Source organism: Brienomyrus brachyistius, chromosome 1, assembly GCF_023856365.1.
Source record: "Brienomyrus brachyistius isolate T26 chromosome 1, BBRACH_0.4, whole genome shotgun sequence".
Taxonomy (NCBI): Eukaryota; Metazoa; Chordata; class Actinopteri; order Osteoglossiformes; family Mormyridae; genus Brienomyrus; species Brienomyrus brachyistius.
This window is the reverse complement of record NC_064533.1, coordinates 19,385,841-19,407,470: the sequence shown is the minus strand read 5'-3', so window position 1 is coordinate 19,407,470 and position 21,630 is coordinate 19,385,841. Positions and strand designations below refer to the sequence as shown.

The 21,630-nt window shown below is 46.3% G+C and overlaps 1 protein-coding gene across 7 annotated transcripts in view; it reads left to right on the top strand.

The window, feature by feature from the left end:
• The first annotated feature begins 302 nt into the window (after nucleotides 1–302).
• Nucleotides 303–21,630, top strand: part of prkag2a (protein kinase, AMP-activated, gamma 2 non-catalytic subunit a) — a 65,545-nt gene continuing 44,217 nt past the window's right edge. The window contains exons 1-4 of one of the 7 annotated variants that reach the window (XM_049010156.1): nucleotides 303–501; nucleotides 1,122–1,211; nucleotides 13,338–13,409; nucleotides 18,328–18,607. In XM_049010156.1, the coding sequence (XP_048866113.1) occupies nucleotides 1,125–1,211; nucleotides 13,338–13,409; nucleotides 18,328–18,607 (439 nt within the window). In that variant the 5' untranslated portion in view covers nucleotides 303–501; nucleotides 1,122–1,124. Of the gene's footprint in view, nucleotides 502–618; nucleotides 1,212–2,124; nucleotides 2,259–13,337; nucleotides 13,410–14,474; nucleotides 14,884–18,327; nucleotides 18,608–21,630 lie in introns of those variants that run through there. The other 6 variants (XM_049010165.1, XR_007397257.1, XR_007397272.1 and 3 more) reach the window with 6 other exon arrangements.

Here is a 21,630-nt window from a genome sequence, read left to right as displayed (position 1 = left end):
CAGTAAAGCGCACTTGCAAACGCATTTAAGTTAATATGCAGTACCGCAGTAGAACCACAAGGTGGCAAAAGGAACCCATTGTGGTATCCCTTTCATGCGGTTTCATTTATCTCTGACATAGTTGAAAATGCGATATTTTGTTCTATATTTTTATCCTAAAAAAATGGCCAAAAACCTCCTCACCCTTTTAATTCATTTATTAACCTTCGTAGTTTTACTTTATGCTACATATGAAAGACAACCAATCATATTTTTCAAGACATTAGAAATTAAGCTGTGTACCCAGAGGTTCACGCTTGTTCTCTATTTCTGTAATCTTGGTGCCTTAGCGTTCCTCTTCCTCCTTTTCCAATTTGGAAGTCGTAGTTACAAACAGGATACGCTTACTTCCGCAAAAGTGAGCGTACCGCATAGCAGCTGAATTTCCAAGCCAGAATTGGACGTATCGGTGCTTCACTGGACCTGGTCTTTTTATGTTTGAGCATTTTAACTGCAGACGAGGTACGTGCATGGAAGAGATGCATAAACCCGTGTCTGTTGCATGCAGTCGCGACGTAAACACAGCCATGTGACTGAGCTGCGACGTAGCGAGCCCGGATCCCAGTCGCTGGCCCGGCTATTGCAGTTCGTACTTTTAGCGCAGTACTTAAGGTGGGATCTGCCGTTTGAGATACTGATTGCCACGGCTCCCTCCATCGCGATCCATCTGCGTTTCTCCCCGTGATCAGACCGCGGGTTATTTGCGCAGCACATGGAGTAGGTGTGGTTGTAAACTCTCCAGTGCGTCTCTCTGCCTTTTTCTTTTTTTCCCTTTTTCCAAACAACGAGCCACGACATGCATTACTCCGGGCTGTGCGTTGGGAAAAGGGACTGCCTTCAACCCTTCTTACTCTTTCCGGAGGTCCGCAAATTAGCCGGAGGCGTGTGAGAAAGACGCACCCCTGCATGGGGCTGCGCTCGGGCTGAGGAAGGTCACTGCGCCGGGCAGAGTCGCGCCCACACCCGCTCGACGTTTTCGGGGGCTGCGTTTTTATCCTACAGATCGGGGAATGACCGAACTTCGCCTATTCAAACAGAGAACAAGCCGCATTTTTATTTCTTTATTTCATTTCTTTTCCTAGAAAATGGGAAGCACCGTGATGGACAGTAAGAAAACAGACATGAAGAAAAAGGTCCCTAAGAAGAGGAGGTCGCTCCGGCTGAACATGCCCGTGAGTCCTTCACTTTTTGGGGAGCCCATGTTGATAGCCCCTGGCCGGGTCACGCGTTAAGTTTGCGGGAGTCCGGAGGCGGGGCTGTCCTAAGTGATGGTTATGATCAGGAGATGGATTTGCCATCACAACACGTTATTGTTATCATCTGCACTTAACTCCCAGGGTAAATCACTACTGTGTATATAATCTGCAACGCAGGGTTACCAGTAATAACACCCTGCTCCATGTTAATTTCTGTTTTTAAGACAAGCAGACGCGAGTTTCTTCTTGTGTCAAATATGAATGTAGAATATGAATTGGCGTATGAAATGTAAGATTTTTTTCATTTTATTTTTTTACTTATTAGTAATATGGTATTTTTCGCATTAATTGTTATTATTATGTGATTGTAAGATTGATTATTGCCATTTATTGAACAAAATTTCACATCCCATATGAACTTATTTTGGTATTCATAGTAGCGTAGCTAGACAGTATTAAAGAGTTAGCCTGAATATATAGGGCGGGAATGTATAGGGGTATGGGGCATTAGCTGTCATTCATGCGATAAGCGATTCTAGACCCTATAAGCCGCCCTGAAAAAATATTATTCTAAATCAATTTAGCGATTTCGTCCCGTATTTCTTGGGGGTTAAGTCTCCAAGGCCGACTCCATCTAACTGATGTGCTTTAAAGAAATGTATCACAGAAGCAAAGATCGTCGCTGTTGGTGCCAGCATTAGAAAGACCGTAATAACTACACGTAAACAGTTCAAGGATACCTGCCGTGTCTGCCTATCTCTGTTAGCACATATTCACTATGTTCTCCGGCAAATGATGTGTCCCACATGTGATGAGATAAGCCTTAAAAAGAGGTGGCTGGTGTGCGCTTATCGCCGAGCGTACGGTGCACTTTGAACAGCGCTGTGGGTAGCGCTTTCATGCCTGTAATGTAAAGTGCTTTTTGCACAACATTAAGCACCGCAGACCTAACTCCGCTCAGCAGATGGTGTTAACCCGGGATCACCGCAGCGACCATAGCGTTTCTGGTTCGGCCCGTTTCAAGTAAGACCGAGGATCCACATCAGGCATTTTACCATTACGATTAGTGTGTAAAGTCACGGGAAGCTCCAGGCCGGCTGTAATTAACGGGCTTGTCACGCCAAGAAAATTTTAGGCTTCCCCCTAAAACAATGAGTAAGACTCATTAAGAGGGCATTTGTTTCAGTGCAGAAAACGACTGACTCTCTGTTTAAGTGTCTGCTTAAAATATTATATAATTATTAAAGTTTTAATCGTTAATGTGATGGATACATATTTTATGTTCTATTTAAAAATTGCGCTTATTTTTTTTTAATGCCCCAAGATTCTCATTTGCAATAATTTATTTACCAGACGCTTTTGTCGAAAGCGGCGCACTAATCGCGAGCTAAGAGCTGTCAATGAGCCAACTAGGTAATAGTGGTACTAGATAAGGCTGTGCAAACTGGTAAAAAGGGAAAAAACAGGGGGAAAAGAAAGGTGATGTAAACAGATATTGCAGTAATTCGGAGACCGGTGTAATAGAAGAACTGTAGCGATATGGCTACACAGACGAGCTGTAGCCTCTCTCTAACTGGCTGTCCTCGATATTCAGGTACAGCGCGCTCCTTTGACTAGCCTTACTGCAGCAAGCTCTAACGCACCCGGTGATGGAAATGCAGCTGATTTATGGGGTCGGGATGTATCCTTGGCTGAAGCCCAACACGCGTTTCTAGTGGCCTGTGATACACGGTGAAGCTGGGCCTGGTTTCTTGTTCCCGAGGCTCCAACGAAAAGGTCGCTTTGCAAAAGGGAATTCCCGGAAGCATCAAGCTGGCCATCTTTCTTGCTTCCTGTCCCTCCCCAGAGTCTGTCCATCTCAGTTAAATATATGTTTTTTAGCATTTTGTGCGGCTTTGGGGGCCGTTGGGTAGAGCAGGGGCACTGGGAGAAAAGCGGGAAGTCGAGGAAACATCTGCAGTGGCGAAAGTTGCTCTAAGCTATTGAGTCACGGTCGCAGTGCCGCAGTGAAGCTGCCAGAAGTCCACCTGCTTCTTCATTCAACATCCAGTTTTAACCCCTCGTGTCCTTCAGGATGTAGGCCTTGGGTAGCCCTGGGGAACATGCCTGATTTATATAGTCTTCGGCACTGAGAATACTGAAAGTTAAAGCCGTCAATTTTTATTTATTTGGTTTGCAAACCATTCGTCCTGTCAACACGACAGTGGAGTCAGGGTTGGCATGGTGACGTATGTGAGGTCTCACCCCTCTCGATTGGAGGCAGAATATCAAAATGCACAGAGAATGACATTCTTCTGTGCTAGATCCATCTCTGTTTTACCAGGAAGACATGCGTATGTCCTGTATACTCGCTTAGACTCTGTTTATGTTCACTGTAATTTTTCTGTTCTCTAATTTTACCTTTCCGCATGTTCCTGATGTGAATCTAAACCATGACAGGATTGCAGCATTGCCTGACATTATTGGTGGTATTTGGCTTAGTGGTTTAGGAGGCTGTGCCTGTATGAAATCAGAGGGTTGACAGTTCAGATCCCAGGGTCAGCAGAAATCGCTGTTGGACCCTTGAATGAGGCCCTTAATTCCCAAAAGCTCCAAGAATTGGCTGAACTGCTTTCTCAAAAGTGTGCATCGCGTTGCTTAAAGGCATCAGCTGAATAAATAGCGTGTGAAATTCTCACAGATAATTCCACCTGTTATTGTTTAAACCAGGAGTGTCCAATCTTATCCGCAAAGGGCCACTGTGTATGCAGGTTTTTGGGACAACCTTTAGGTCAGCTGTTCAAACCCAGGTGTGAGGACTCTTCAGCCAATCATTCTCCTAATTAGTAATCTAATTAGGGAGTTGCAGTGAAACCCCGCATACACCGCGGCCCTTTCTGGGTAAGATTGTCCGTCCCTGGTTTAAATGGTCAAAGGTTTCTTTACCCTGTGGGTTTATTATCATCCATAGTGTGTCAGCGCTATTTGATAATCTGACCGGATATAATCCTCGCCTGAAATCTTCCCCCGTTACACAAATTTTTTTAGCGTTTATGGTCTCTCAGATAAATCAGCCACAACATCTGAGTGCCGCTGCATTTGAGTACCAAAGACTCGGACGAGCCAGTTCAGATTTTTTTGGTCGTGTTCCGAGTTGCTCAGCTGCCAACTGAAATCGTGCAAGGAAACGCCACAGCAGGCCAAACCACAGACAGAACATGACCACAGCCTGGATGATCTGTACGTCTTAGACGTTTGCACTTCAATGAAAAGAATGCCTTGCAAACATTTTAATTTATGTATCCAGTCCAGAAGTGGTGAGTGACTGGTGCGCGAGTGTGCCCTGCCGTGGGTTGTCCCCTGCCTTGTGCCCATAGCCTCTGGGATTGGCTCCAGACCCCCCGTGACCCTGAATAAGACAAACAGTTACAGAAAATGGATGGATGGACAGTCCAAAAATGATATCCACATTCGTTTCCATAGATATCAAAATAAACCATGTTTTGATTAACATATTACTTGTATTATCACATAAATCTTTCACACTAACACTCGTAAAATGCACAGACCTGCCTTGAAGTGCATCTGCCAGGGGTACGACCCTGTGGTGACGTTTTGGTAATCTCTGCCCCCCGCTGCACTCAGAGTTAATGGGTTGGTCAGTGTTTATCAGTAGAGAAGCAAGAGACCTGCGACCTTCTTGAGGAGGGAGATCCTTTCCTCTTATGGGAGGACGTTGAAGGTAGACCCAGAAAGTCTTCTTGATGCAGCAAACGATTGTGTGTCTTATACAAAAAGACTTCTGGCTCCAGAATTTTTAGATGATGTTACTGCAGCTGTGGATTCTTTGCTGCTTATACATTTTACAAGCTTTTCAAAATATTACTTTGTTATTTTTATTCACATTTGAGAGGAAATAAAGGAATAAAAGAAATAAAGGGGGGTTGAGATGTCCTTCGCTGTCACTGTTCACAAGAGCTGAGTAGCGTCACATGTCAGCGTTAAGTGACGCACCGCGTGTCTGATGTGACGTGTGCAGGACTCGGTCTGCAACCCCTGGTCCTTGGCATGTGACCAGATTGTGGATTTGAGGTGCCTAGGTTTCATGACAAGGTTTTCTATTACAAGATGTATAAAAATATATTTCCCGTCAGTATGAGACCTTGGGGTAATTCAAGAGCGCTTTACAGTTCAGGTGGCTTTTGACTTATCGATTTATGGTCAGTGTAGTGTTTCGGCGGAGATGAGTGACCCAGCACTGTGTGTTCGTGTGGTGGTGGGGGGGGGGTGCATTATTTTTATTACAGTATATGTCAGATTGAAGCTGTTGATGAAGGAACAGAATATGAGCTTCTTGTTTTCCAGTTTGCTCTCCCTGCACTCTGGCGTTTTTTGCAGTTCCCTGAAACTTTAACACCCCACTGACAGGAATTTAAGGCCCTTGCTGACATATTATCTGATGGGGAGCACTGATTTTCCTCAGAGGTTCGCTGCTTTCTGGTGATGTGCTGCGTTGGGGGAGGAAGCGCAGATTAATCTGGTGTTTGACTGATCCATGGGTAGTTAGCTGAGACTGCCTAGTTAACTGAAGGGGAGGTTTGTGCGTGGCTCAGAGTGTGAGGCCTCTGCGCATGTGGTCAGACGGTCACCAGTTCCAGTACTGGATTTCATTGGATTTCATTGTTGGGTCTTTGAACAAGGAATACTCCTAACCACCCCTACATACACTTATATGTATGTGTGTGTCTCTTTTAAAAAAGAAGAGCGAGGTGGAGTATGTGAAAACTAACATGCTCTTATATACTTGTACCAAAGGCAAATAAAGGTTAATTTTAGCTCTTGTTGTAGTACATCCATTAAGTTATTTTGCAGTCACTCCACTGGCGTGACTTCAGTGACATCATTACAAAAAATTACAAAAGCTTAGAACCATAAGGAAAATATCACATAAAACCAATGCTGGCATTTATGGTAATACTACTACATGCCTGGATCCATGTGGTATGCTGAGCCTGGCGCTGTGCACAATACTCTCTGTGACTGTCCTTAAATGCTCCAGGATCCCCGATTTTGCTATATTTAGAATCGCAGTTTTTAGGTGCGGGCTGGATGCCCACACATGGTTCTGGTTACGGCATTTTGTTCTGCTTCGAAGATCCAGATTCTGAGAAACTGTGATGCTCACAGTTGGACCGTAAGTCGTATCATTTTGTGGGAGATTTTAGTCCAGTGTTTTTCAAGGAAAACGATGGGAATCTCCCCCTTTCTGCGGCTTGGAGGAGACTTGGGGCCCGACTTAGGCGAAGGCAGAGCCGTGTTATCAAGAGGTTTTGACAGCAGCATGAGTCAGTTGCATTTGCCTGACTGCTCTGTAGGGGGCACTGATGCGGGACCTCGTTGACATTTACTCTCCGTTAGTGACCAGACCCCTCCCCCAGTTTCCAAATAGTCTGATTTGGCTCAGAATTGGCACCCAGTTGGGACTGAGGGCTTTACACTCTACAGCAGGGAGTCTAGACCTTTTGGAATTTCGCATTGCAAACAAACATGTCGCCACTGTAGCTGCTGCCAAGATGCACGGTGCAGTTTTAAAAAGGCTCCGCACTAATTATTTATTTACAAACGGCGTTCATACAGGTTCTGCGTGATAAGTGATTCGTTTAAATCATTTATGAAGCTGGATAACAGCTTAATATAACCCAAGTATATGATGGAGTCTGTACTGTTCTCAACAAAAAGTATGTCACACTCCTCTGTAAAGCCCTAATGAGGTTCTCCTTATAGGAATGGAAAGGATAGATATAGATTTTTTTCTAATTGTGAAGTCAGACACGCTTTATATTAGTTTTCAGTGCTGTTTAGATTGTCTGGTTCAAACATTCACCTCTTTGTGTAGCAGTTTTGTGTAGCAGTCTGGCTGAGGAACTCGCCTCTGATCGTAACCACTTTGCCCAGCACCACTGTACAGGTGCAGTTCCGGAATGTGCTCACAGGTGAATAGCTGCATGCGATCCCAGAGTCCCCCCCCCCCCTTCCACCGTCACAGACACATTCCCACTGGATCTTAGTGAAGAGTCATCCTGAAAGGTCCACCACAAGTGTTTTTCTACCTCATTTGCCCGGAAAGATAACTGTTCACCAGTGGTCATGCATTTGAGATGAATGCAAGATGCATTTAAATGATTTGAATATGGTTCTCCTTATGCTGTTCGGCAAACATGAGAAATGATTGCTAGGTTGAGCCCACAACTCTCATAGAACAGGGCATGAAATCAGGCACATGTGACCCAAATGGACAGACCTTTCACCATGTGCAGGTGAGTCAGGTGACCCCCTGCTCTCTGCTGTCACATATGGGTTAAATGCAGAGGACATGTTTTTTTTTTTTTTTTGTGCCGTGGTATGTCAACAATGACAGTTAATCTCTTTCACTCCAGTTCACATTGGGCCCTGTTAAGTATGTCTTCCCACCGAATGACATGCAGTATGACTGTATTGTGTGAGGTTAACGAAGGCCAATCAGAGGATGGCGTGCTGTGCGAATGATCTAGCTCACAGATAACCCTATTATTCCAGGGTAAACACTCTACTTGGGTCATCTTGAGGGTGAATCTTTGTCCCCCAAAAGGAATTTATTTCCAAAGTTTATGGAAGATTAAAGGATGACACACCTGCCAGCTTTTGTTGTTTTGCTTTGAAATGTAGCTATCGGTTTATTTTTGTGTATTCTTAGCGTTTTTAGAATTGTTGTTCTTTCTGGGGCTGTTAGCATTGACTTGCTGCTCTTTTTTTAGTGAGAGACACTTTTCAAAGAAACATGTACAGACCCGATGGAAATCTATAAATCTATAAATGCTGCGATTCAGACGGAACCTTTTGTGGAACCTCCTTGCACTGGAAAGCTTGCTTGTGATTCGGCGGACAGGTATGAGGGTTTGGCTGGGGGGTGGGCGGACATTTGGCCGAACAGGCCGTGTTTTCCTATTCCCGCTGCGCCCGGCTTGCCAGTGTCGGCCCTGCTAGCGAGCAGATGTTTTTCTTGGAGGCCAGGTAGATCCCTGAGCCCAAGGTTTTTGCTTGTTACCATGTGTTTGTTCATCTAACAAAACATTCTTTGTGTTTTGATGGGGATGTGCTGTTTCAAGCTGACTTCATTTTCACTCTGGAAGCTTCTGTGATCTTTTATTCTCTCTCTTTAGGTTTTTTTTTATGGTTTTGCGTGTCTGTTAAGGCCCCATAGTCTACATTCTAGTCAGAGCTCGTGTTTTAATCAAACCGTTTTCTCTTTTTCTATAAATATTCATGGCTATTGTTTTCTTTCAAGAGGAACACTCACCCCCGTGATATTGTTTAGTCTTGCCAAGGCACGTCTTGATAAAGTTATCAGAAATGCCTTTTTTATGCAAACTCCAGACTTCCAGAAACTGTCAACAAAAATGTTATAATCCATTTTACCACTGATATCCCCTGATTTGGTCCTGAATTTCCACCTAACTGAATGTTAGAGATAGATAGAGAAGATTCTCCCATGGGAATGTACCAAAGAGCCCCTTTCCAGAGGACCTACTGTCACATTCTTCTCCTGATTTCTGGAAAGTCACAAAGTTTGAAACCACTGAGGATTTTTGCATGAAGCTCCATGCAGAGAATACCTCTTTCTTATAACACTGACTTTGTTTTCAGTAATTTACCCGTCGTTGAACGAAATAAAGATAAATCCATTAATCCGTTGATGCTGCGTTGTTGGCACATACCATAATCATCAGGATGGGGTGACGTGTGTGTGCGTTCTGTCTGCTCTTAGTACACGTCTTGGTGAAAAAACACCAGGACAGTAGACTCAACACACCCACCTGGGCAGAAGGCATCCGATGCTGTTGAAGTAGCTTTGGGGAAAAGATAACAGTTTGGTCCTGCATTAGCGCCCCCTACGGAGCGTGAAAAACTTGCCCGTCAGAAAAATGCCTGTTGCTATTTCACTCTGCTTTTACCCTAGCTGAAGGACAGGAGATATATAAACACACATTTTCCTCCGCAGTTACCCTCCCACCCAAACACACACACACAGCAATGCTGTCTATGACCAGTCTGACCAGGCTTCTACAGTATGATGTGAACCAGCGATCACACTGGTGGACAGCCTCCACCTGGGCAGCCCAAGGTCAGTAGGAGGGGATAGAAGCTTCTGGAATAAGCGTCTTAATCCTCCTGGATCCTGCTCCCTTTTCCTTCTGCACAGGCCTGGCATCTGTCAGCCTGGCAGAGACGCCCTGTGCCTGCTTTGCTTTGATCCCATCTTTCTGCCCTCGCTCGCTGGCTCATGATCGGTTTTGGAGTTTCACATAGAGGGCGATTGTGTCTGTCCGTCTGTTTACTGTCGTCCAGCGCGACGTCCAACTGGACATCGGCGCAGCGGCCGGACTTTGAGTCACAGGGGAGGGCAGTTACTATATTGACCTCACCACGTGCGGCACTCTCAGCCACCCCCAATCCCCCCACCCCACCCCCTTAACTACCACCCTCTTTCTCCGGAGCCCCTGCGGCCTGCCCGTCCTGCCAAAATAGAATTTGCAAGTGCTGTAGGCCGCAGATTCGACAGGCTTATCGTCTTATTATGAGCATGAGAAAGTCTGTCTGAGTGCAAAGAGCAGAGCGTGGCGGTAATGGCATGAACTGTATAACCGTGCTATCGACACTTCTATCCGAAGTGATGTGCATTTTACAGAAAGCCGGATGAGGCTTAACTGGATGAGCAATTAGAGAGTCGAAGGCCCTGCTCAGGTACCCAACGATGACATTACTTTGCCGACCCTGGGATTTGAACCAGCGCCTTTCAGATCGTAGGCATTCAAACCCGCTAAGCTTCCCAGCACTCCCCAGATAATATTAATTTAAAATAAGGGTTTATTTTATACTTTAAGAATAACTGCTTCTCTGTTTGCCCAATAGCCTGTGGTTTTGTGTTGGAGGTTAAGTCTATTATGGGAGCCAATGGTTGTGAAGAATGTTGGCATCCCGCTGACTGCACTGTTCACCCGCACTGCATCTCAACTGGTGAGGGAAAATAAAAGTCCTTAGAGAGGTTTACTGACAATTTACTGCTTGAAACTGCCCTGTTGGAGCCACCCTCATCGTCATGTCTGCCCAGCGCTGGGCGTGTTTCACTGGTGTCACATTATAGTGAAAAATATCTGTGGTGTAGAAGCCATCAGCCAGACGGCGAGTCTCACTCTAAACTCCCATCGTCGGCCTGTATCTGTTTAATTATCAAATAACTGCAATAATTACAGTAATTTCAGTGTCTAGTAACCTTGCACAGCGAAGAGTTTTGAACTGCCAGCATTGAAGTGGAGTTTGTGTCTCATGTAACAGTGATTATCTCAGGGATATTGGTTAGTATCCCACCAAATGTGGTACTGTATCCACATTTTGTTGTGGAAAAATACCTCCTTTTTACTTTTTTTTTTTTTTAAGTGTCACTAAGTCAAATGTTCCTTGAAGCCTCAGACAGCATAAGGCAGAGTATGCATCATATAGTCTGTGAAATGCCGTCTGCACCAGCATGTGGAGGTGAGACGCTCATGTTTGTGAAAAATACCCCAGTCAGCACTCAGACTACATGTCCCATTCGTCCACCTCTGTAGCTGACTCATCATTATTTCTGTGTAGATTTTTATTCCTGTTGCAATGAATTTTGGGTTCTGAAGCCCCAAAGAGTTCATATATAGGGAATGATCCACAGACAATCCTTTAACAAGCAGGGAGTATCTTCAAACTATCTCCTTGTCATCTGCATCATGTGCGGGATAAGTACTATATAGAGAAGGTAAGATGTATAAAATAGTATTAATCATTGAAGTACGTTACTGAACCTCAGAAATGTGCTGTGTTCCTCAGCCTTTCAGTTATGAAACCGCCACAACATTTTAATTCATTGGGCACTTTTGTTTAAAGCATTTTTGAGAAAGCTGGTTTCATCATTCCCTGGGGCAACTGGGGGCTCCACGGTGAAAATACTCCGCTGCTGGGATTTGAACCAGCAACCTTCTGGTCACAGACACTGCATCCTAACCTGCTGAACCAGCTTTGCTCTTAAGACCCAAGCTGCCCTTTTATTTCTGGGGAGAAAAACGTCCTTTTTAAAAGAATACAACTATGGCTCCTCCAGCCGAATTGGACTGCCTCATTTTCCAGATACTCCTCCTTTGGACTAAACTAAGCTCTCAGTCTAAACATTACGGATGTTTTTGTGCATGGAAACCTAGATGTGGCGTCAAAGGCTGTGACATCACAGTTCAGAAAATCCACATTTTCCTCTCTTCTTGGTGCATCTCTTCTCTCTGCTCGCCTCCAAGCTGCTGTAGTGTTCCGCACTTTCCCCTGAGGTGGTGGAGCAGTTCTAGAACCCTTTGCTGCTTTACAGCTAAAAGATATCATTGACGGAACATCCACCCTGAAGCAGGGCTGGCTTGCTGCTTGTTAGCTTGTCTGTTTGTCTGAAAGCCAATCCTATATTTTTTCATCTATGTAGAACATTGTTACAAACAAGCAGAATATGATCGAACCAATTAGAGCCCATTTCTGTTTATAATATACGTTTGCAATGGCTTTCGTGTCTGTGGGTGAGTGTAGACATGCAGTTCTACCAGCTGGCTAGATAGCCTTGCCTCCCAGCGTGTGTGTGTGTGTGTGGGGGGGGGGTATTTACTGGGTGTATCAACCCAGTAAAAAAGGGGCCTGATTACTATCATTACAGGCCATGTTATAGGTGAATAAAATGTAAAATGCATATTGTGGGTAAAAGTAGCAGCTTAAAGCAAAGTACAGCTACTCTTTTTATCATTGTAATTGTCTTAGTTATTGTTAATACTAAACTGGATCAGTTTCCTATGTAGGGCCCAGCCAATAAGAACAAAGTCCCTGGTGACCAGATCGATAAATGGATGAAATGAAAATTAATCACTGATTTATTATTACTTGTGAGGAAAGGAGTGGCAATCAACTGTCTAGCAGGTGTCAGAGCAGGCAGCTACCAAAGGACCAAATCCAAGCCCCCCCCCCCGCTGTGTTTCATGCTTCGAGTCGTCCAGCCACAGCCCTGCCCGCTTCTTCCTGTCTACCTGCATTATTTATAAGCTCCCAGATGCTGGAATGGCCACGTGGAAATTTTTTTAAAAGTAACTCGTAGCAATATACGCACACAAAGGTGTCGTTTATGTTCTAAAACCATTTGACCCTGAGAACCTTCCAGGCGCCTGGATGCTGGTATTAAACCATATAAACCGGCTGGTAAGTTATTTATGGTTGAAGTTAAAGTTGGGTGTTTGTCACTGTTGCTTGTTGTCAGGCCTTATGGGGCTGCCTGTCAATGAAGTGACCTCGGAGGATGCATTTGACGGTACACACAGTAACACTGGCATGATTCTCATCAAGGTTTTCCAAAAGAGACCGTCGCAGCTCGTAGGAAGCCCAGGCAGAAACACGTGGAATTACGGCACAATCTGTATGTGGTCCTCAGCACCAGCTGGTGTCGACGGCTGCCATGTGCTCCGTACCACAGCGGGACTGTAGCCAAATCCCACAAGGGTGTTTCCCCGTTGGCGCTGGCTTGTGTGAAAGCTTTCAGAGAAATATCGAGTCCTCTAGCTAAAGGAACAAGACTCCTAAGACTCTCTGAGACTCGCGAACAGGTGTGAGGCCTGCGGTCATGTGACACTGGGATTTGATGCACCAGAAGGAGTTGCAGACGATGTGCGGCTCAGCAGGCTAGGACGCAGTGTTTGTGATCAGAAGGGCATGGGTTCAAATCTCAGGAGGAGCAAAGTCATTTCATCTAACACCAATGGCCGTGCCTCTGTCCCCGGAAGCGTGAGGGTCTCCGACAGGTGGGGTGGCGCTAATGAGCTATGATGAACGTTCAGGGTGTTTTCTCAGCAGCAGGGAGGTCTGGCGAGCCTCGAGACGTGGCGTTGAAGCCAGACCCTCTGGTTACTCGGTGACGGGGATGTCGGCAGACGGTGGCCGCCTGCCATTCGGATGATACAGCTCCGCAGCCTCAGCGGTTCTGCGGTTCCCATTCCACGCGGGTCACACTAACGCCACTGCCCTTCTGTCCCTGCATAGGACCTGAGCTCCCTCACCATGCCGTTCCTGGAGGGGGACACCGATGACAAGGACAAGGACGGCTCGCACAAGGTGAGGCATCCGGTGCCGCGCGCCATCCCAGGGCAGACAGACCAGCTCTTGGGTGGCGTCCAGGCTGATGGGCGTTTCCGCAGTCCCTCGGGGTGCCGGAGAAGCAGGAACCTGCTGTTTGGGATCCACTCTGAGATCGTACGGGATCAGGTGATGCGAGCGTGTGTGAACGGGGGAGTGATGAGCTTTTCGAGGCTTATGTAACACAACTGGATTGTTCTCTCGGATGGTGCCTTTTCCTGTGATTTATGTATTCACAGCCGGGAGATTTATCAGCCCGATTCCTGTGAAATGTGCTCATTGTGATCGTTTAGCTGTCATGGTCACCCGCTGAGTAAGGCGGGGATGTCACTCCTGTATGCTCCCTCGCAGGCCTGTCATCCATCTGTCCATCCGTCCTTCCTTCTGCTCATCCTGGACAGGGTTGTGAGCCTTATGATTATTATATTATTCAAGGTTTCGTGGGTTTTCTTTATTTCACATGCAGGGTGTGCAGTCACACTGTAACCTGCAGTGAAACGAACTGTAGTCAACTCTGCCAAAATAACAGTAGTCATATTCATAAAAGAATTAAAAATAATATGTCATAGTGTAGTGTGTATTTATAATAATAATAATTTTTGGCGTGGAACATTGGCTGTGTGACCAGACTGAGGTGCCGGCCTTCCTGACCTCACACACCACATCACACACCTCTGTCATGTCACAGATTGGCACTTGTCTGGGGCAATGTCACCGTTCGCCATGGTGACAAATCCGAACATCCCCAGACACCCTGTATGTCGCCTGTCTCTTCCCTAACAAACCTGACAGGGCAGTGAAGCCTCTTACTGCTGACTCTGTAGTTCTGCAGTTTAAATGTTCTTCTCGCCACTAAATGGTTGCTGTAGGGAGTCTTCGCATTGAGAAAATGATTTATAACTGATAAAAGGCTTGAGTGACGCCATGTTCATCATATGACTATTTTAGCTCCTCCTGCCACCCCCCCCTCCCCCCCGCAGCCAACGAAAGGGCACCACCTGCGTCTGGTTGGTTGATCAACTGACTTTTTTTAATTGGCCCTTTCGTTGTTTCCCTTGGTAATCTGGTGATAGCTCTACAGAGAGGCCTTTTGACAGATCTGAGACAGATATTACAGTATATACGGTTAATTTTACCACAGCATGTACTGATATAACTGCCTCATTCAAGATAAACATTGCTAATTGGTCATCTGTTTTTCTTTTTTCTGCCTGAGGTGATTTGTGATTAAAAATGGCCATGGTTAATATACCAGGTTGCCTCGTTAGCTAATTCCCTAAGGGTTTCTGTCCCGCACACCTGCCTCGCTAAACTGCTCCAGTTAAGCACAGCTGTTTCATTCAGCGTGATGCCTGTGAAGTCCAACACTTTTAATGAAGGTCTCGGGAGCGGCTCTCTGTGTTCAGCTAGATGGTGTCGGCTGATGGAAGCCAAGGTGGCGGAGAGAGCACAGGTGGGTGTTTGGAGGCCTGTGCGAATGAGGGTGCTGGGTCGGTTCTGCAGGTCGGTTCTGTGTGTGCTGATGCAAGAGCGCAGACCACCGTGAGCAGGCGGCATCAGTGACAGCACTTTGAAAGAAAGTGCCGTGTGACCAGGTGCGGACATATGTAACCATATCACCTCGTCTCATGACACTTTTTAAGCCGTTTTTGTGGTTGATCCCTTGAGTGCGTTTGCTTGTGTATGACACGTGTCTGTGTTAATTGATGTGTTTATATGGTGTCTGTGTGAAATCAAGTAGCCTTAATGGTCATACCGTCCATAGATGGGTACACAGTGCCACAGAATGCTTCCCCAGGATTTTCACCATACCTTATGAATGATGTTTTTCTGTTTATATATCTCTGTTCTGAATATATACTTTTAAATGCTGGTGGGATTACCCGTTTTTTTTTAGGAGTGGGTGTGTGCGCATTGGTGTGCCTTTCTAGCTAAGAGTGAGATCACCCTTTCATTCTTCAGGTGGGTTAGGGTGAACGGCTGAATGACTCGCCATGTGTGAATTTTGTGAGGGGAAAAAATTAATGTTTGCTTAAAAAAAGAAGTCAGTTCCTGTGCATTTCATGCATTAAGTTCTAAAAAAAAAATGAAACGCTTCTTCACATTTTTATAGAAGTTCAAAGGTTGCTCCATTTTGTTAGTTGCCATGGCGACATCACGGTTTGTTTGTTTTGTTTTTTTTGCCTTATTTGTTTCCAGAGCAAAGCAGCCTTTTCACCTCTCAGTTTAAAAGCCCCTCCCCTCAGGAGTCCTACTGCTCCCTGTTGTTCGAACTGTACTGTTGGATAACTGGCATCAGAGACACATACCGGACTCTGTCATGGTGGGGGAGGGGGGTCAAGGTGAGTGGGTCGTGCCAGCCTGTTCCTCCTGCTATAACAAGGCCATTTACTGTCCCACCCCCACTCATTGCCGCCCAAAATAAAACCCAAACTCTGTCTTGCACCCCATCTGCAAACCAGAGCATACCCCTACACTCCTTTAGCAGGGGGCCTGACCAGTTCTTCATCCCTCCATCCTATGTCACATCCCTTCCTCCAGGACCAGTCTACCTTGTCAGGGGTCTTAGGCAAAGCTTAACTTGGGAGGCCCCTCCCCAAGCTAACTGATGATGCCCCAGGCAGCTGACTGTCCTGCTTTCAGCTAGAGCCAACCTCCCATCTCCCATCCCGAACTGGTGCTTATGGGTTATTAGGCAAGGAAAGTGATCTTAGTGTTAAATCGTCAGAGACTTGACTCTCTTGCTCACTGTTGGACCTGGCTGTGTAGTGCCAGTAATCAAGTTAATCTAATGCCTTTCTGCTTGAATGATCCTGGGGGGAGGAGGGGTGTCTCAGCAAGGAACAACATCAACAACAGCAAAAATAATAACAATAAATAATATGGTGTCTCTTACAATTCCAAGGTCACTTTACAGGAACCAAATAATCAGTAATCGGGAGACATAGAAATGCTCATGGATGAGAAATGTCTTCAGATCTGAAGGACAGAACAGTAGGAATCGCACAGCCTGTGGTGTTTGGCAAGGCAAGCGGCTTGTTTTTGTCTGGATGTAGCTTGCGGTACAAGTCTGACTCAAGTTAAACTTGTAGCAGATCTGTGTGTGTAGCCTTGTACTTTTCAAGAGAAGCCCCCGCCCCCCCCCCCCCCCCCGATCTGCATTGCCATGAAATACTGGCTGCAAGGCACCAGCAAACTGTCTCCACAGGGTCGGCACCAAGGTCCCATTTGGGTAGATGCCCAGCTATTCTTTCCATTTTTTTTCTCTCTATCCATAGTTTTCTGCATCCTTGCCTGGTTGAAAATATGGCCTCTAGCTTGTTTTATGTCTGCCTCGTTAAAGCGAATTCTTACCATTTATCTGACCCAGCCTTGTGTGTGCGTGTGTTTGTGGGAGAGAGAATTGTACACAGACCCATCAGGCAATGATTTGATGATGTACGCTGCTTACTGCATGTGATGTTATTGTAGCTTGTGTACAGTTGATGCCATGGCAAGAAGAAAGCATGTGAAAGAATATTCTACTAAATTAATGTTTTTGCTGTATGGTTGGGATTTCAGACTGCATCCACTCCTGATGTTTGTCTTGTATGAAGCACAGCAACTTACGCTAACAGCTGAGCGATGGTACATTATCAGGTTCAGTTAACTGACAATTAGCGTCTATCTGTAACTGAGTTGGTCCACTAAAGAGACAGGAAGCAGTTTTTATTTGAATGGATTAATGTCGGCTGGAAGCTGATTGGCTCTCAGCAAGTCAGGTTAATTTGATTCTCATTGAATGACCAAATAGTATTTTCGCTGGACCATTGCAGCCAAAAGGTCATCTTGTTTCTGGTGCTTTTATCGATTCTCGTGTGTGTGTGTGTGTGTGTGAAGCTGGTAAAACTGCTTGTATTACATAGTTTCCTTTGGAAAGTCTTACATTGTAAAGAAACCTTGCTTAGTTTTTATGTACCTTTTTAATGGCTGAATGTCATGAACATCAGCCAGAATAACTGTTTACACACAGTATATTCACACGCCCTGTATTGTAGGCAGCCCTTTTAACCGGGTGGGTGTTGGGTTGTTTTCCCTCCTCTTTAAAAAAGGCCTTGGGTCAGGTTGCTTCTCTTAACCTACCACTTTAGCTGTCAGTCAGGTTTTAATTGGGCTGTGTCTCTGGGTCCCATGGGACCGAAGCGATCTGTATTAATTTGCCAACTGAAGCAGCCCCCCCACGTTCCTGGAGTGAGGAGACGGCTCGCAGGATGGCAGGTTCTGTTCGTACTGGTCCAGCTCCAGTGCCGAGCGGCCCGGGTGGCATGGCGCACACCCATGCGTGGGCCGGCTCACACATATACACGGGTCCAGCCTGCTGTTCTGCGAAGTTTGGGAGCCAAGTCTGGGTTCTGGGTGCTGTTCAGATCCACTAGGGGGCGCTAAGCTTCATCTGTCAAATGTGTGTACACACATCATTGGTTATTAAAGGGGGGGGTCATAGGTGACTATATGCTCTTCTCCCAGGTAAATAAATCTGTAATAAAATATAAAACCCTGGTAAATTTTGTCAGAGGGGTGATATTCTTTTTGAATACCAGTTAATCCATTAAAAATGATGAAAAATAGAAAAGAATAAATAAATCTGCTTGCCCAGCAACAGACTTGCATCCCATTCATGGTGTTCCCAAATATTGTACCCTGTGCTTCCTGGGATAGCCTGACAGATGGATGGATGGAATCAAGCCCCCAGACTATTTTGTGTGCAGCTGTGCAAAAGCAGAACTCCCACAAAAAGGCTGCCTTTAGCATAAATGCCGCTTTTTCACACCGTTATGGCCTCAGGTGCGAGTGCTGCTCCGTTATGATGGACTCACCCTAAAATAAATTAGCTGCAGTTCACACCTGTGTCTTCCAGGGGGCGCCCACGTGCCACTCAGCCAGCCCCACCAAGGGCTTCTTCAGCCGTGGCCCCTTCAGCCGGCCTTCCAGCCCCATGTCGGCCCCCGCCAGGTCCAGGGTCAGCCCAGGGTCACCCAAGACCATCTTACCATACCCCTTCCACCAGGACTCGCCTCCCAAGTCCCCCCGTCGCATGAGCTTCAGTGGGATCTTCCGCTCCTCCTCCAAGGACGCCTCCTCCTCCGTCACCTCCACCTCTCCAGTCAGCATCAAGCTCTTCTCTCGAGCCAGGAAAGGTAGGCTGCTGTTTGGTCCTGAGCCTGTGGGGATGCTGGGGCTCAGCCGGGTTACACAGCGCCCCCCTCAGGTTAAATGCCCCGTTTTTTTTTGTTTTTTTTTGTCCTTCCTGGAGAAAAATGCTGATGGAATTTCTCCTTTACTGAAATGTAAACATGAAAAATGATAATCATCAGCATGATTTACACCATCACAAATTATACAAGAAACAATTGTTCTCGGCACATTCTGAGAGGCAGTGTTCTCCACCCACATGTTCCCTCAGTGAGTGTCTGTCACGGCAAACACGACGGAAACTGGGATAAGCTGCCGTGGATTGAGCATAAGCCGGTGTTTGAACACGAAGCCCGGATCAGCCCGAATCGGCACACACTGGTGCCTCACGTTGCCCCCTGCCGCTTGGGGCTGCCCTACAGCAGGAGGGGAGGCCTTGGAGTTCGTATCACTGTAGTCTGCTCTGGTAGAAGCTACTTTCTGCCGTTTTCGGCTGACTGACACTCTGAGCACGATGTGACACATCGTGGAGGTTTTGGGAAGATTCACACCATTGTTTCCCAGCCAGGGGACACACACAGTGCACATTTTTGCTCCGTCTCAGTGTCCAGCCCGTCAAGAACACAGAATACTTGGTACACGGTGTGCTGGGAACTGGGAAGGAATAAAAATGTAGAGTGTATGGGTCCCCCAAGACTGGGTTGGGAAATTAGTTTAGCCCCTTTGTAGAATCATGGGGAATTTTCATGTTTGAATATCGGATGTTACTGCACTCTGAAGACATTTCTGTTTCCAAAACCATAAAAATCTCTCTGCTCTTGTGCCAGACAGTAATTAGAGGCAGGCACCTGTTTGGTGTGGGGGTTGGGGGATCCTGTTCTTATACCCGTCTCGATATTTTGTGTAATTTTTTTCTGATTTAACAGAATTTCATCACCTTCAACACGTAGTCCTGAGCTTTGCTTGATGTGGGACAATATCTATCCAGTTATAGTGCCTTTCCCTTCAGTTTCTTTCAGAGCCTTAACTGCTACGCCCCCTGCTGTCAAAGCAGTTCTCTAGTTTCGCTCACACTTTCTGAGAAGGTGGCCACATGGATCAAATGGCTTCCCCTGTTACAGGAAACAGTCGTGTGAAAACAGGAGGAAGCCGGACCTTCTGGGAGACAAATGTGGTGGTAGGACGTCCTCGGAGGTGTGGAGATATTTCTGAAGCCTCTTAGTCTTTCGGGGCACCAGGCGTGAGTGTGTGTGGATGGGCGCCATGGCAGTGAGTCATTTGGCAGGAAGAAATGGCAAATGGAAATACCTGCTACTCCACTTTTCGAAGGGGAGGAGGTGGGGAGGAGTGAGGAGGTGGTCAGGGTACCTGCAGTGCTTTGCTTTGGGTGAAACGGCATGAACTAGGGACAGGTGGCCCCCATGCTGCTAACTCTGGCCACTGGCTTGTCCTTCCAATATGAACAAGGTGGTGTGTTTTTAGTACATTTTTTTATTAATGTTTAACGAATGCAATTAAAAAGGAAAACGGTGCACTTAAAGTCAATATAAACTGCCACAGGTGTGTTATTTCCATAAGGTATATTTAACGACGAGGGCTGTAAGAACCGTTCTGCACCCACACATGCTGATGTGTAAATGCCGGTCTTGGTGTCCGTTGTGCTGGACACCCCTGGAGTGTGAGTTTGTTTGCTTCACGTCGCATTACTCCTCCCGTAAGCTCGCTGCGCATGTGCTGCCTGGTAACCTGGCAGGTGGCTTTGTGCCGTCTCCGTCGTCGTCTCTCTGCGGGAAGCGACGCTGCCTGTCTCTGGTGTGGAGGGTCGCTTCCTCTCTCCAGCTGATGATGGACGTATTTAAGGTTCCCTCGCATTTCGGCTCAGTCAGACGCTGATTTCCTGTTAAGTATTTTATCGATGATGATGATGATGAATTGGCAGCATGACATGATCTTTGCTGTGATGGCGTGTGAACTGCATTAGCTGATCCGCGGCGTAAGGATGCTCAGGGACACGGCTGTGGGGGGGGTGGCGCGCAGCTTGACACACACACACACACACGCGCACACACACACACACACAGGTTTGTAATTATATCTTTGTTGGGACTCTTCATTCAACTCAAACTCAAATCCCAACTTGATGACCTTAACCCCAACCCAGCTGTAACCTTAGCCATAAGTAACCAAACAAAATACAAGGCCTTTGGTATTTTTAGGTTATTGATTGATTGCATTCACAGATCTTTAGGGACCTAAAAAATGGTCCCCACAATGTCAAAATAACGGGTTTTTTATTACATAATGGGGAATATTTGGCCTCAACTAGGTAAAATAAACCTAATTCTCTCACACACACACACACACACACACACACACCAAGCGGTGCTCTCACACACACACACACACAGAGCCACATAGCCGTCTGCTATCCTGTTCACCATTTGTGGTTTCATACAGGTCTGTGTCCCGTTGGCCTTGCGGAGAAAGGCCTTGCCCCCCCCCCCCCCCCCCCCCATCAAATCTGCCCTGGTCTCTCCTTTTCATGCTTATTTCTTCCCGCCTGGCTTTCTGCAGTGACTCAGCTGCCCCACCCCCATGACTCACAGTGGTAATATAAAATACATCAAGGGCTCCTGCCGTTACCGTCACCAGTGTGGACGTTCACCACGGGTGGGGGGGCTCTGACATGTCGCTGTGCCTCTCGCACTCGCCCCTCACCCCTCCTCGGCCCTGTGGATGAGCACCAGAGCCTTCTCTTTATGCCGTTTGTGGCTTCCATCATTTGAGAAGTTCATCTAAAATCTATTGCCGATGTTTGTTTACCATTTAACTGTGTTTACTGCAGTCTCCATCAGTGAATTCTTTGAATACCTTTTGAAGTTGGAAAATTCTAAATTTGAATTCTGCGTGCTCAGAATTTGCACATCTGGACGGTAGAGCGCGCTGTAGACACAGGAATTTATCTCTCTCTTATTCTCGGCCCTGAAATCTTTGGCTGCGGTCGGTCATATTCTTCTCCCCATAATGA